This window comes from Apium graveolens, chromosome 2 (assembly GCF_009905375.1).
Source record: "Apium graveolens cultivar Ventura chromosome 2, ASM990537v1, whole genome shotgun sequence".
Taxonomy (NCBI): Eukaryota; Viridiplantae; Streptophyta; class Magnoliopsida; order Apiales; family Apiaceae; genus Apium; species Apium graveolens.
The window spans coordinates 280,921,663-280,936,201 of NC_133648.1; the positions used below are offsets into that span (position 1 = coordinate 280,921,663).

The 14,539-nt window shown below is 32.2% G+C and overlaps 2 protein-coding genes across 3 annotated transcripts; one reads left to right on the top strand and one right to left on the bottom strand.

The window, feature by feature from the left end:
* Window positions 1–9,049: 9,049 nt before the first annotated feature.
* LOC141708540 (uncharacterized) lies at window positions 9,050–13,162 on the top strand. 2 transcript variants are annotated; one of them, XM_074512210.1, is made up of 2 exons: window positions 9,050–9,176; window positions 9,548–13,162. In XM_074512210.1, the coding sequence occupies exon 2, from the start codon at window positions 10,403–10,405 to the stop codon at window positions 10,910–10,912; it is 510 nt and encodes a 169-aa protein (XP_074368311.1). In that variant the 5' UTR covers window positions 9,050–9,176; window positions 9,548–10,402; the 3' UTR covers window positions 10,913–13,162. The 2 variants fall into 2 exon arrangements, 1 of the variants encoding a protein (XP_074368311.1); XR_012569523.1 differs by having other exon boundaries at window positions 9,053–9,176; window positions 9,509–9,818.
* Window positions 11,607–12,584, bottom strand: LOC141708539 (adenylate isopentenyltransferase 3, chloroplastic-like). Its single transcript, XM_074512209.1, has one exon. It carries the CDS (start codon window positions 12,582–12,584, stop codon window positions 11,607–11,609), a length of 978 nt encoding a protein of 325 aa, XP_074368310.1.
* Window positions 13,163–14,539: the final 1,377 nt, after the last annotated feature.

Consider the following 14,539-nt stretch of genomic DNA (forward strand, 5'->3'; position numbering starts at 1 on the left):
AAGAAACCCAATCAAAATCCAAACCACTACCCTCTATTCCTGAACCCATTGTGCCTGACCCCTTCATAAACATCCATGGTGAAACAATCACTCCTAAGGAGGAACCAATTGATTGGGACACCATCAAATTGCCCACCTTCTTAACCACTTCTCCACCATCAAAGAAACAGAAAAGGAAAATCAAATCAACACCTCCTCTAACCTCAATCAAATTCACTCAGAAACCTAAGCCTAAGCCACAAGCCTCAAAGGATGATTATGTTCACATTTGTGACATAAAGGAATTTTCAAACATTGAACTCTATCTGGATGGGCTGGAGGAAGTAAGGGGAATAGATGCCTACAGACAGCTTCCAGAAAGACTAGTGTTCAAATATAAAGGAAGTGGGGAAAGGACTTGGCCTCTCTACAGGATTCTGAATGAAGGCTACTCTACCTTGGTTAGAGTCTACTCAGCCATAAAAAGGGATTCTGGCTTTACCAGGACTGCCAAGACTGAGATTCTCAACAAGATTTCCAGCATAAGGAAGACTTGGTGGGAGCCCAATGCCTTTCCTAGAACATTACTCATCTAAGAAAGAGGAATTACAGTTCATAAATCACCTCATTGGTTGATGGAGTTCAGAGACAATAAAGGAGTCAGAAGATTTTTCAGACTTGAAGATCAGCTCAAGATTGCCAGTAATAAAACTCTCAAGGATATGCAATCTAAGTTGGACATCAATGAAGAAGATGAAGCTGAGTTCTACAGACAACTCCAACTCCAAATGGAGGAGAATGACTGGAGGCTAGGAAAGAAAACAAGGGGTCAAAGGAAAAGAAATTAATCTACTCAGGTTAAAGGATCACCCTTGGAAACAATATAATTCTTCAATTCCATCTTAGCATACACATTTTTGCAGCACTTCTGAATTTCTGCTTTATTACAGTTCATATGTTTATTAAGTGTTTTGTTATCATCAAGTTAAACCCAAATTTATGCCTACAATTCTAGTAGACATAAATAGGGGGAGATTGTTAGGAATATGTGTATTAGTTTGATGATAAGTTAAACAAAACACTTAAGTAGAAGTCTAGTATTTGTAGCCTCAACGGATAAGACCATCTTGGCTATCCGTTGAAGGAGTAGCTTCACTTAGAAATAAGTTTAGTATTGTAGCACATTTCAGTCTCTGTATTTAAGTTGTACTTCTTAGATGTTGTGGGAAATTATCAGTCATGTTGACTACTAGTGGATATGCAAATAGGAGGGCTAATTATAAATATTTCATGCCTTGTAATTTTGTATAAGTGAAAAAGTATCAACTGATATTAAAGACCTTCAACGGATAAGAAACAAAGCTTCAACGGAAGTCTCTAAAGCTTCAACAGATAAGATCCATCAACGGATAAGTGCGTCAACAGATAAAGCTTCAACTGCTAATGCATCAACGGATAAAGCTTCAACGGATAAAGCATCAACGAATGAAAGCTTCAACGGATGCTTAGTTCAATAGCAGTTGATAGTGATAATTCATAAGCTGACAGAGGCACGTGGGTTGACAGAGACAAACTGGAATGTGGCAGCCTCTAGGAGGAATCAAGAAAATGCAGCATTTCCATTCTGGTGCAAACAAGGAAGTATTCAAAGATTCACAGCCAAACCTAAATTGCATTGGATAGAGAAATGAAGAAGAAACATGTGAAGAACCTTTTAATTGTATTTTACAGTTTTGTCTTCACTTTTAAACTTGGTGATATATAAACCAAGTAGCAGCTAGTAATTAGATGTGAATTTTCCAGAGCTGTTTAGAAAAATCCAGAGAGAAAATCATCTAGTTTGTACTATGAAGCAGCTGTGATTTAATTCTTTGAATCACAGTTTTTCTGAAATAACACATCTCTGGTGGAACAACAAATCCACCAGAAAAGTTTTTAAGTCTGTTGTGTTCTTTACATTTGTGTTTGAATATATATTTGTCTGCATTAGCTCAAAACAATTCACACACACTTGCTCATCAAAACACATAGGCTAGAAACTGCTCAAAACTTGAAAAAAATTTGAGATTTACATTCAACCCCTCTTCTGTAAATCTCATTGTTAGTTCACTGGGAATAACAGAATCTATATATTATTCATAACTTTCTTGAAGTATTGATATTTGTTTAAAAATCTAATCTATATGAGAGGCTAAAAAAATAGCAAAATCTAAGGCTATAAATGTAGTACTTTCAAGGTGTCAATGAGACTTAAATTTCTATTATTAAATTAAAAAAATTATCTTTTCTAGACTTACTCTTGTATTGTTCACATGTGAATTAAGAGATTAAGCATATACTTCCAACTTGGTAAGTCGTGCCACTCTTTACCTTTACTCTCGAGTTTTGACCTGAATTGACATGAAAATAATGTCTTATTTGTTATATAGAAGCATCTGTTAATTTGAGTAATATATAGTAAGAACATTTGTCTTTTGGCTTTGTAAATTATAGCATCATTTTAACTGTGATCATGCTCTTTAGATATTCATTTTGCTTAATGCTCTTTGAACTTTGTTTTTTGTACAGAGCAAGCTGTCTTCACAAACACGGATGAGGGTTATTTAGTATAGTCAAGATGCCCTATATACTCGGATGACTTCCGATACACCGATATATTGGTGCTGGAAGACATGATTCTGAAAACTACAACACAACTGGAACTGTTTGGAATTTGGTACCAGGGACAAAGTGAAGCATGTATGAACGCCATCGTGAAGGTTTCTGATTCATCTGAAAGAATCTTATTGGAGAAAGTATCGTTGAGGAGTTGGAGAAGCCTCTGTCTAGCTCTGGTTCATAAATTCAAGGTCCAATCTGCGAAAGACCGGTTGTCGGAGATTTTTTTTATTTTTTATTTCCAATAACAAGGATAGCTGCAAGGAAACTATGCCAAATATAGTTTGTGAAGATGAGATCTTGTAAAAGGTGCTTCAACACAATGACAAACTAGATGGAATGTTTAAATAAGTTATTTTCCAATTAAAAGAGTCAAATATATAGGTACATATGATTTGGTTGCAAAGAAACAAAACTGATGAAGGATGATATGCATGGGGGTGACACCGTAACAAACCTTTCCTAATTGGAAAAGGTCTCTTGTATTCTAAAATTTAAACAAGAAGGCTGTATTATTATAAGTATTAATGAAGTAAATAACCGACTAATACTCGAGTTTATGAAAACCCAGTTAATTGTCAACTTGGTGGGTTTGTAATTGAGTTTAGCTCTTTTATGCTATTATTTCGCTACTTCCAGACCATGATGTTTGCTACCACTTTAACAACTCGGAAAGTGAATACAGGTCTTGCATCAGCCCGGGAATGGCCCAGACATATGTGTATAATTTGGACCAATGGTGTAATTGATAACATAGGAAAAGTTCTTTTGTCAATGTCGTGGTTTAGTGTCCAAGGTTTACATGTAGTGTTTTGCTTGGTGTATTCATGGTGGTTTACATGTTTGTTTTACTAGTACTACCGTTGCAGTTTGATGGTTGCTTGACCTGGTCGGGAAGATTTTGTTGCTTCTATAAACTAAATTTGATTATCTGAAAAAATCTTATTTCTCAGTTTGGTTATTTTTGCAAAGCATTGTGTGTTCATTCAATAAGAAATTTGCACAAGTTCTATGCCAGGTTTAGATTATGTTCCCCTCTTTATAGTTTTTTTTTCTTTTGACTAGCATTATACATACATTCCTTTTGACTAATTTTCCTAAGAAAATAAAGAAAAAATGAGATACTCTTATTTTACTGTAAATTATCCTCGAACAAGAGTCTTTACCTATGAAATCAAGTTTGGTCCAACTTTATTATCATAAACCACCTAAATAAATAGTTAAAAGAGTATCTGCCAATACATAATTATCTTTCATTTCATTAAGAGACATTCAAAAACCAAAAATTTCACAAAGCACATCAGTGCAGAAAGCTAAGCCCCTTGCAAAGTAGAAAATTATTATTTCCAATTTGCAATGTGAGATAAATCAAGGGAACTCGTTGCACCAATGGTTTAAATATAGGTTTTAAATATACAACCCTACTTAAAACTTATAGAAAAATTCACTTCTGAACATCATAGTTGCTAGAAAAAGTACTACACTGCATGAACGATAAAGGATTATTTTCTATACTTCATTCTTGTTTATCAATGAATTCCCATCTGTCATCAGTAATCTCCTTTTGATGGCAACACACCTCTCCTTGTTAAAACTGATCATCAACAATAGATGTATCAGGTGCCTTTATGTTGTGAGCAGAATGAACAAGTTCCCACATTTGCTGAGGCACCATACTTATTACCGTTGACTAACATGTGATTCTAAAACTTTCAACCTACAATGTTGAAAACAACTTCCTGAATTATGTCAACTAATGAGCCATGATCCATGAGAAAACTTTCTCAAGTAAAACATATAAAAGGCAAGAAATAAACAAATTATGCACTGTAAATAATTTTCTTAACAAAAACGTACTTTGGAAAAATATTATGATTGTATCTTCAAACATGACTATTATTTGCATAACGCTTTGGAAAAACCAGTATCAAGTAAATTGAAATATTAAGAAATGGTAGAAGTATAGTGCAATGTTACACATATCATATTTTGAGAGTTTGATATAGAACAAGTTCTTTAAGCTATGGTGCATTATTTGATTCGTCTCTATAAAACTCTTCAGTAGCTCAGGCTTCCTACATCCACCCTAACATGCTTCATGGGAATGAAGAAGTAGATTTATTTTTCATGATAATCCAAAGTAGTTAATGATTTCAAATATCATATACATTAAAATTAAAATAAATTAAGAACATGTTATCGTTGGAGACTGAACTTGACTGAATAGATATTTTTAAATAGTTTTTACATAATCCTACTGCACGAAAATTATGTTTCTGTTTTCCACAGTAGAACAATTTGGAAGGATCCAAATGATAGAAACATATAATCCTAATGCTCTACCCATACTACAAGTAGTCAAGTCATTTTTGGATACTGAAACCCAAGCAAAAAGTTTATTTTTTCAAGTTTATTACCTCCCATATAATCAAAATTATACGTGCTCAACTCTTCTTACGGATCATGGTTATTTTTTGATATTCGTGTTATTCAATGTCTGCCAGATACAGAACTATTTGATCCAGATTTTGCTTGTCTGTTCCATAATCTTTGACTTGAACGAGTAACTGAAATTCTAGAATTTTAGTAACAAAGTATAAAGACATCAAATAGCATAATTTACATGAAAATGCCAATATTAGAGCAATAGGCTATTGTTTAAGCGAATATGATATAAGAGATACATTAATATAGGGAAACATGAGATACTTAAAAATAAAACAGGGAGAATGAACTCAGTTCTCTAAACTTAATAACAATACACACATAGATCATGACTAAAATCGGTGCACTAAACTAGGAGCTCTGTAATTCATTCAGGATGTCAAAAACTTGTGTACCATAACCAACCTCTCTCACTTCTTTACACACACATATACTCCCCTCCTTGACACCATTGCATCTAACTATTAAACGAGACATACACTGCTAGAAAGTCACAGTCTATATTTCAAATTCATCAACTATACACACAAAACCCTTAAAAGTAATGATTTCTAATTTTTATCAACGGAATGTCATTCTACTACATAACAAAAAAAGTGCTTAAGAATGCACGTTTAGAATTAAAATCCAAAACAACATCAAAAATATATTTCTAATGTTAAAACAATATATACACAAAACAGTTACACATGATCGAATATCAAAATTTTCATATTATCACAATGCTTCCACCGTTGGATACATAACACGCAAGAAAATGACAAACAACACTTGAATTATACAATATACACAAAACTTATTCTCCTATACACTAGAATTCTACAATATGTCTCCATAGTAGAACACAACAAAATTTACACGAAGTTAGGTTTATTATATTATAGAACCATAACACTATATAATACAATGCAAAATATTTCTACTGTTCAACTACAGATTCATATGATTCTACTATAGATCTGTTATAATAAAAAAAAGGAGAAATAGTGTTTGTGCTTTTGAACACGAAAACATATAAACAAAATCAGATTTATTCTTTATGGAACCATTACACTACACAAAAATTGAACAAAAACCTTATTATAGTGATTTAATTATCGAACAAAATGAAATATTTGAAATACATGAACCGAGTTTTTATCTAGTACAGAATCATAAATTACATTTCAAAATATAAAAAATCACATGTACAAATGAAAGTATATACTACCTATTCAAGGAAGCATTTCAAAATATCTGTTTGAACTGTAATTAACATGAAAAAATGAAAAATGATGCAAATCTTAATTGATTGCTCAAAGTACAGCTAAAGCAATAAAATATAGTTCAAAATCGTATTTAAAACAAACAAAATATAAGGATGTGATAGCTTACTGAGTTTTAAATCGAGATCGAGAGTTTTATCCATGATTCTCCACTGAAACTGACCAGTAAAGCTCAAATTTGAAGATTTAATTGATGGATAACAGTTGCATACACGAATGTGTAAGTTTTGTATGTATAGTTGCTGAAAAAGGGTGTGATTGTAACCGTATAAAGATTTGTTAATGATCATGCTTTTTATTAATTTTTATGAAAATGCCACTGTTTATTTTAATAAATCTCCACCATCTGATGAGATGGACGGTCAGGATTAAAGTTCTCTCCTAACCTCTATTTAAAAAGTTCTCCATGGATGGGGACTCTCTCTATATATATATATATAATAGATGCATAAGATTTTCGTCAAGGAAACAATGTTTATATAATTTTAAATAGATTTGCTTATAAGAAACTTGATCCCTGTTTCGTTTAGATTAATCACTAACTCACTATCAACAGATTTTTTTGTCTCCGTCAATACATTGCATTTGTGTGCAAGAAGTTAATGTAAGATAATTATTTTAAAATCTTTGACCGATCAAATTAAATATATATTCAATCTCTATTATATAATCCAAAATGAATTAGGTCACCTAATTTGATGGCATCTAGAACATAATTTGACGAGATATTGTTAAAAAAAATTCTTTTGAGAAAATTAATTAACACGCTATTCAACTATTCAATTTTATCCTAAATTATATTAGTCGGTGTTTCTAGGTTTTTATCAAATTAGTAGGTTAACAATTCTATGTAATATCATATTTTCAACAATAACTCAGTTCCGTTGTCGATCCCAAATACTAGAAGGGGTTGAGCGAATTTTTAATTAATGTACCTCCTCTTAATTGTAATGAAAATAAAAGGTTGTGGCTAAGTTTTGGATGTGACAACGACCGTGAGTTTTTGGCCAGGAAATATGAAAAATTAAGCAGGAAGACGTTTCTTACAACGCATAGGTAAGTCACATGTGAAGAAAATCAGGGGTCAGGTATTGTCCCGCTTTATTTTACGTATATCATTTTATACCTAAAACACTAATTATATCGCTTTGTACCTAAAACAATAATACGTGTGCACATGTAAATTGATGGTCGTTGGAGAAACAACATTTTCATTTTTGGAATGAGGGTAAGACTGCGTATAATATACCATCCCCAGACACTATCCTAGACGGATACAGTTGATTGATTTATTTATTTATTGATATATAATATAATTTGACGTAATTTTCTTATTTCTATTTTTCAGTTTAAGAATTTACAACTAATTTTAATCTATTAAAATTGTAAATATTTTATCAAACCGTATTATGTGGTCCTAGTACTTAATAATTAGTATAAATTATTATATTATTATTGGGAATTGAAGTTGAAATTGGGATAAAACTAATAAGTGAAACTAAATAAATAATTTTTTCATGATTATGTAAATAAGGAGAATCGAACCCGAATTTAGAGTGAATAGTGATAACCAAAATTTGGTATTTTAATACTATTATATTATTATTTAATTAGAATCGAAACCGAAATTATAGTGATTTCTAATTGGTGTTATTAAATAAATAAATAAATTTTGTATTATTATGTAGTTATACGGAATTGAACTTGAGTTTAAATTTAAATTAATTAATTAGATTATAGGGTGATAAGTATTATTTGATGTTTTGGTACTTTAGTACCATCGTATTTTATCGAAACAGTGTTTCCTTTTATTATCGAAAGTTGTACTCCAAGTATATAATTTCTACTCCATTACTAATTTTGTATTCCATCAAAATTGTATTTCCCTTATTAATAATACTAGCATAAATCCCGTGCGATGCACGGGTTACCATTAATATTTTAAATTTTTATTTATCCAGTTATATTATATTTTTAAAATATTTATATAAATATATAATAATTATAAATTTATAATAAAAATAATATAATAACATGTGGTCGTAATTTAGTAGAATAAATAGACTATTTCTAGTAGTTTAACAATTTAGTAGTTTAGCAGATATATAACACTATTATTTATATCTTTTAATAATAGAATAAGTTGTATTCGTAGTTTAGTAGGATAAGTATACTATATTTAGTAGTAGTTTAACAATTTAGTAGTTTATTAGATATATATCACTATTTATCTATTTTTGTAATAATCAAAATTAGGGAATTATCGTTGAACCAAACCGTTAACTAAATTATCTCTATTCCGGCTATTATAGTATAGTATAGAAGTAGTATAAATTCTAAGTTTTACTTCTTGACATTTAGCTAATAGACTCGTAATATATAACTTTTAGAATTATTATTATTATTATATTAATTAAATTACTAAATTAATCTAAATTTTTCGTAAATAATGTTAGATTTTCAGCTTTCATTCTCGAAAATTAAAAATTTAATTTGATATTTATTATCATATAAATATGATGACACTAAAAGAGGATTTTAAATAACTTCACAATTGTTTGATAAATTTTTGCTTAATAGGAAGCCGAGTTTGTAAACTTTTTATTAATCATTATTAATATTGTTATAATAATAATAATAATAATTATTATTATTATTATATTTTATTGGTACATATATATTTTAATGGTACATGACATAGAATATGATTGAGGAGGGGCGGGGTTTCTGCCGGATGGTTGGCTGTGAAGGAAAGGAGCTAAAGCCCTAAATCTAAAAAAACTGAATGGGGCTTTTTAAGAAATCAACTTGCTACGGTATATTAATCAGGTATTTACATAATTTTCCGGCAACTACAGTACATTTTAATCTCAATCAAATCAAATTATATGTCTGCATGTGTGTATAATTGAAGGACAACCCGAGCCTAACCATTATTTCTGTGCTACCCATGGTCTTATACTTGTTGTAAATTTTGAATTTAAATTTTAATCTGTTGTCCATTTAGTTTCTGATTGATTATCTGTTACTGTTGGAATAATAATTTTGTTACTTTTGAATAATATGAGTCCTCTAACACCTCAAAGATTGGAAACTTAAGATGGTATATTACTTCTATCATAAATGTATGATGAAATATTTTTATGTGGAATTTTTTCCAGAAATTTGAATGATTACCTTGTAACATTTGCTCCCGCCAGGACTCGAACACAGGAGCTCTTGTTAGTTGTTTTACCAACACCATAAGGAGTATCTGCTGCATTATGTATTGCAGATTACAAGTGCTCATTTTACAGGATCATCTTTTGCTCTCAGAGTTCTGAAATTATAGTAAGTTGTTCAGGTATGATTAAATTTCTAGTCCTATAAGCTTTTGTTCAAAACTGTTTTGTGGATGGTCAATTACAAAATGTTAGTACTTGTAACTTGAATTCTCAACTTCTTATGATCAGTAGTAAAGGTTATCTTGCAGGCTTTAGAGTTAAAAGAAATATTAGTTGGTAACTTTGTCAAAGCTGACCAGTTTCTCACTAGTTTAACCAGTACGTTGTTTTGTAGTGTATTGCTACAATTGATGCTAGGTATGTGCAACTTGTCCCTCACGAGACTTCTCATAATTTTGGTAAAGAGAGGAAGGGGGTTAATGTAGAGACAACTAAATTTTTTTTATTGCTTCAAACTTTAAGTACTTGCCAGTATCATAACTAATAAGGTCCTGGTGACACTTGTAATTGGTTGATAATATGTTATTATTGTTAGGAAGAGGGTTGGCATTGGGACAACTTTCTTGCAGAAAATATTTAGCAACAACGCCCACACAAAGCAAATGAAGTACTTGAACCATATTAAACCTAATCTTTATATGTAGCAGCAGCTACCACATTCCTATTTTTTTTCATTTCTCCAGAACCTGCTAGCATACCTAATAAAAGAAATGCCAAGCTCATGATCTTTTAATTAAGACGGAACTAATCTATAAGTAGAATCAAACCTTGTCAAAAACTATCTGTCTTCAGTGTAATCTATCCAGTCATAATATAAAAGAATTAACAATAATGGATATTGGATTTGACATCCCCAAGATAGCATTACTCATCATGTTTTTGGTCCTGAGTCCCAAGATTGAGTGCCAGATTTGGTTGCAGCCACCAGTATCACCTTTACCTCCTATACAACCTACTCCTCTCTGCGCTTCTCAGTTTGCACTGGCAAATCATGCATGTGCGATGCTTCCATATATCCCTATCCCCCCTCCATCCCCTCCAATTGTACGAGACACTTCACCACCTGTCACTTCTGATTCTGATGCGCCAGAATCTTCTCCCACCCCCTCTCACAGACATAGACACAGACACAGCCACAGCCACAGTAACCCTCTACCACATCAAACACCTGTTGCACAGGAATGTTGCCGATGGTTGCAACAAATAGACAGTGGATGTGTTTGTGATCTACTTGTTCGCTTGCCTGTCTTCCTTGCGAAACCTGTGCACCAGTATACTGTTACAGTTGATCGTTCATGCGCCGTCACCTATTCATGCTCAGGAAGAATCATCTCGCCGTGATGCATTGGGAAGATTCAAAGATAGATGAGTAATAAATCAAGTGTTGTGTTTAATTATGTCTAGGATTTATCAGCCCAAGTTTTTTTTATTTTTCTACGTAGTCATAGTATGTTACACTACTGTGATCTGTAGGATTTGGATCTACTAATTTAGTGCTTTCGTGACGATAATGGTATGTTTAATATCTTTTAACTCCTATAAAAATATTGCATGGTGATAAGAGTATGGTCTTGATACATTTACCCTTGCCCCATCCCTTCCTGGGAATTTTCAATAATCTAAATATGTTGAGTTTTTCAGTGGAGTGTTCCAGGAAAAGCTTGGCAAGATGAATGACAAATGAAAGTTTTATTCTGCTTGTTTCTTACTTTCATGAAAATGGTTATCAGAATAGTTTACTTTCCTCGTAATCTGGTCCGTAATGTAATGGACCATCTTAAGTTATCATGTACGGTTAAAAAATGTAGTTAACAGTAAATAATTCGAGACTTCACAGAAAGGACACAACATTTATGAAATATATACTGCTGCTTCTGTATTTAAATCAAGGGTTCTCAATTATTGGTATTATTGATGTGTAAAATTAATAATAGTGTTGAGTGGGTAGAACAGGACAGACACGGTGTAGTTGTCGATATAGCCAAAATTGTCTGACACTCTTGCATTATGAGGTGGAAGCTCACAACTTGCACATCTAATGAGTTGCAGTTACCATGGCCGTCTCCATTGCTTCCCCTCGGACGATTGTTGGGTTCATGTATATGTTAGGTCCGAAACTGTTAAGAAATCGGCTCACAATAACCATGCTAGGTTCCGCGACGAACTCGTCCCAGGCCCTATCAGATTCTTTGCCATGCTTCAGAAATGCATCTGTTGCGTCAAGCCTGTGCACCTTCCATCCTTTGTTGTTTCTTAATCGATAAATCTTCTCTAATTGCCTGCAAGCTAATTTACATGTGTTGTTCTTCACCTCATCAATAGCTTTTTGGCAAAGCCGGGCTCGAGTTTCTACATCAATATACGGTTCAAGTCGAAAATACTGATCGAATTCGGGAAAACCTATTGCTTTTGTTATACCTTTTGAATAATCAGCATCTAAACTGAACATTCGTCTTGCCTCATCTACCATTCCATTCTCAACCATCCGATCAACCCTCTCAGATATGTATCTGTGAAGAACTGGCATCGAGACATCTACCCAAAGAAAACAACATTCGTACCTTGATCTAAATTCGTGAATTTCATCATCAACGAGAGCTTCAATGAATGAATTAGAGCCTCCAACGATAATTGGGAGCTGTCTGCGACCTGCAATAGATCTTATGGCCAGGGAAGCCATGCTGCAGAAATTTGAGGAAGTAAAGTCCACATTAGGATCAATTATACCTAAAAGATGGTGTGGTATATCACAAGCTTCTTCTTCAGTGATTTTGTTTGTGATTATGTCTAGCCCCTCATAGGCTTGCATCTTGTCAGAGTTTACTACCTCGCCACTGAAACGAGTGGCAAGGTCAATCGAGAGCTTTGACTTTCCGGTTCCAGTTGCACCCATGACAACCAAAACCTTTTCTTTTGGTTGCCTGAAGCTGCGAAGAAATGGCAAAACATGTCTGCTATCAGGTATGTTTAGCGAAGGAGTTATTTGTTTGCACGTCAACATTGACATCCTCATTGTCTGGAAGTAACTAGTGAATTTTGTTAGGACAAACGAAGAAAGCTGATGTTTTCTGTTTCTATTGATATATCGTTAGCACAGTGACAAAGAGAACTATCGAACAAAAATATCTAGACATGCACAGAAATATGAAATCGATGGTTCTCCTGATCACTGTGGAATTAGAACAGATGCGGCAACTTGTAGATTGCGAATGCACGTGTGTTAGGAAACAAAAGCAGAGAAGCCAGGCAGAGGGGCTCTTTAATTATAGTTGTAGTTGGTCACATGAGCTGAATGTGCATAGTGGACAGCACAGATTCATATATCCTTGCAGAGACAGGCAAAACATACAGCAAATAGTGGGAATGAGTGGAAAAAAGAATAAGATGTTTTGTAGATTAGATGAAGGTTGATGCTTGTATTTATAGCATAACAAAGAATGGGCCATATCCGTCTCTCTAAATCACTGGAAATGCTACTAGTGATAGTCTGTTAGACAAGTTGGTTTAGTGGTGCTAAACAGAACATCTTGAATTCTTATAATGTACTAGTTCTTTATTCTTTTTTTGTGTAGGGAGGTTTGGTTATCACTATATTTATACATTTTTCCTGTTTCACATATCTGTTATTGTATTCCTGCGATTATATGAATTTTATGACATTGAAATCAACTCGATTTCTTGATACCAAATCAAGTGACATATTTTTACATGTCATGTTAATATTATTTCCCTGTGGTGGTTAGCTGTGATAAATTATGTGATTAATTACTTAAGAGGTGATTTGTGTGCATGGTACGGACAAATAAAAGTGAAGATTATGATTCCCAGAGTAGTTTAAGAAGTTTTAAAATTTCTGGTTTATTGACCTGGATCACTAATCATTGTTGCACATATATTATTGCACAAGATAACATAAACAAATGCTTTGAACAATTTTTATAAGAGCATTAGATACTCTTCCAATAATTGGACTTAAAATACCATATTTTATCTTTACATGTAAGAACATAGTCAATGCTAAATTAGCTACTTTGCTACTCCACTTCTATTTTTGCCGTTGGCTTTCGGAAATCGGAACTAATAGATTGAGATACCGATTCGTGATGTATTTGGAGATTTTTGAAATATTAGATGATTTATCAAATCTGTTTGATATTTTTGATTAATTTATCAACCTTTTTTGAAGAATCGGCCAATTTCCTAACCACGAAAGTAAGTGGATTATAATACTCATCTGTGTTTTGGTGACTCGTTTGATTTCAACACATCCAGTTAGCATTCTATAAATCTACTCTATAATATATGTAGATGGTTCACATCTCATCTTCCTATGAACATTCAGAGAAAGGCGGTATGAACCATTTTAAATAAAATGATCTTTTGCGATGGCCTCAAACTTGTGATTTCCAGTTTTGTTAGTACTAGTAAAACCCGTGTGATGTATAGATGAACAAATCTTTTTTAATATTATATATTTTTTTATGAAAATGTTTTAAATTGAATTCTTAATATTGTTCATTGAAAATTTTTTATATTTACTTTTTTTAAAAAATGATATGACTTCATGATAATTATATTAATACACGTATATGTTCATAGTTTTTTTAGAATAGTTAAACCTATTTAAGATGATAGTCTTGATAGGGGGGAAATAATATTATTATAGTGATTTTATAATTTCTTGAGAGTAAAACTACAATATCTCCATTATGTTGAAACCTTAACAAAAATATTTTTTTAGAGAGGTTATTGCTTAATCAATAAACTATAAAAACTATTTGAAAAAGATAATAGTATTGAATGAACGATACAATTTTATTTTTCATTTTATGTGTGTTTTAATAATAATAATAATAATAATAATAATAATAACAACAACAACAATAATGTTTAGTTTAAAGTTAATTTTTGGTTCATACTAATAAGATACGAATTATGCTTAATCTGATATTAATTTGATTTATCCCA

Excerpts from the sequence above, each read along its gene's own strand:
- LOC141708540 (XM_074512210.1), top strand. The coding sequence starts at position 10,403 with ATGGATATTGGATTTGACATCCCCAAGATAGCATTACTCATCATGTTT.
- LOC141708539 (XM_074512209.1), bottom strand. The coding sequence starts at position 12,584 with ATGAGGATGTCAATGTTGACGTGCAAACAAATAACTCCTTCGCTAAAC.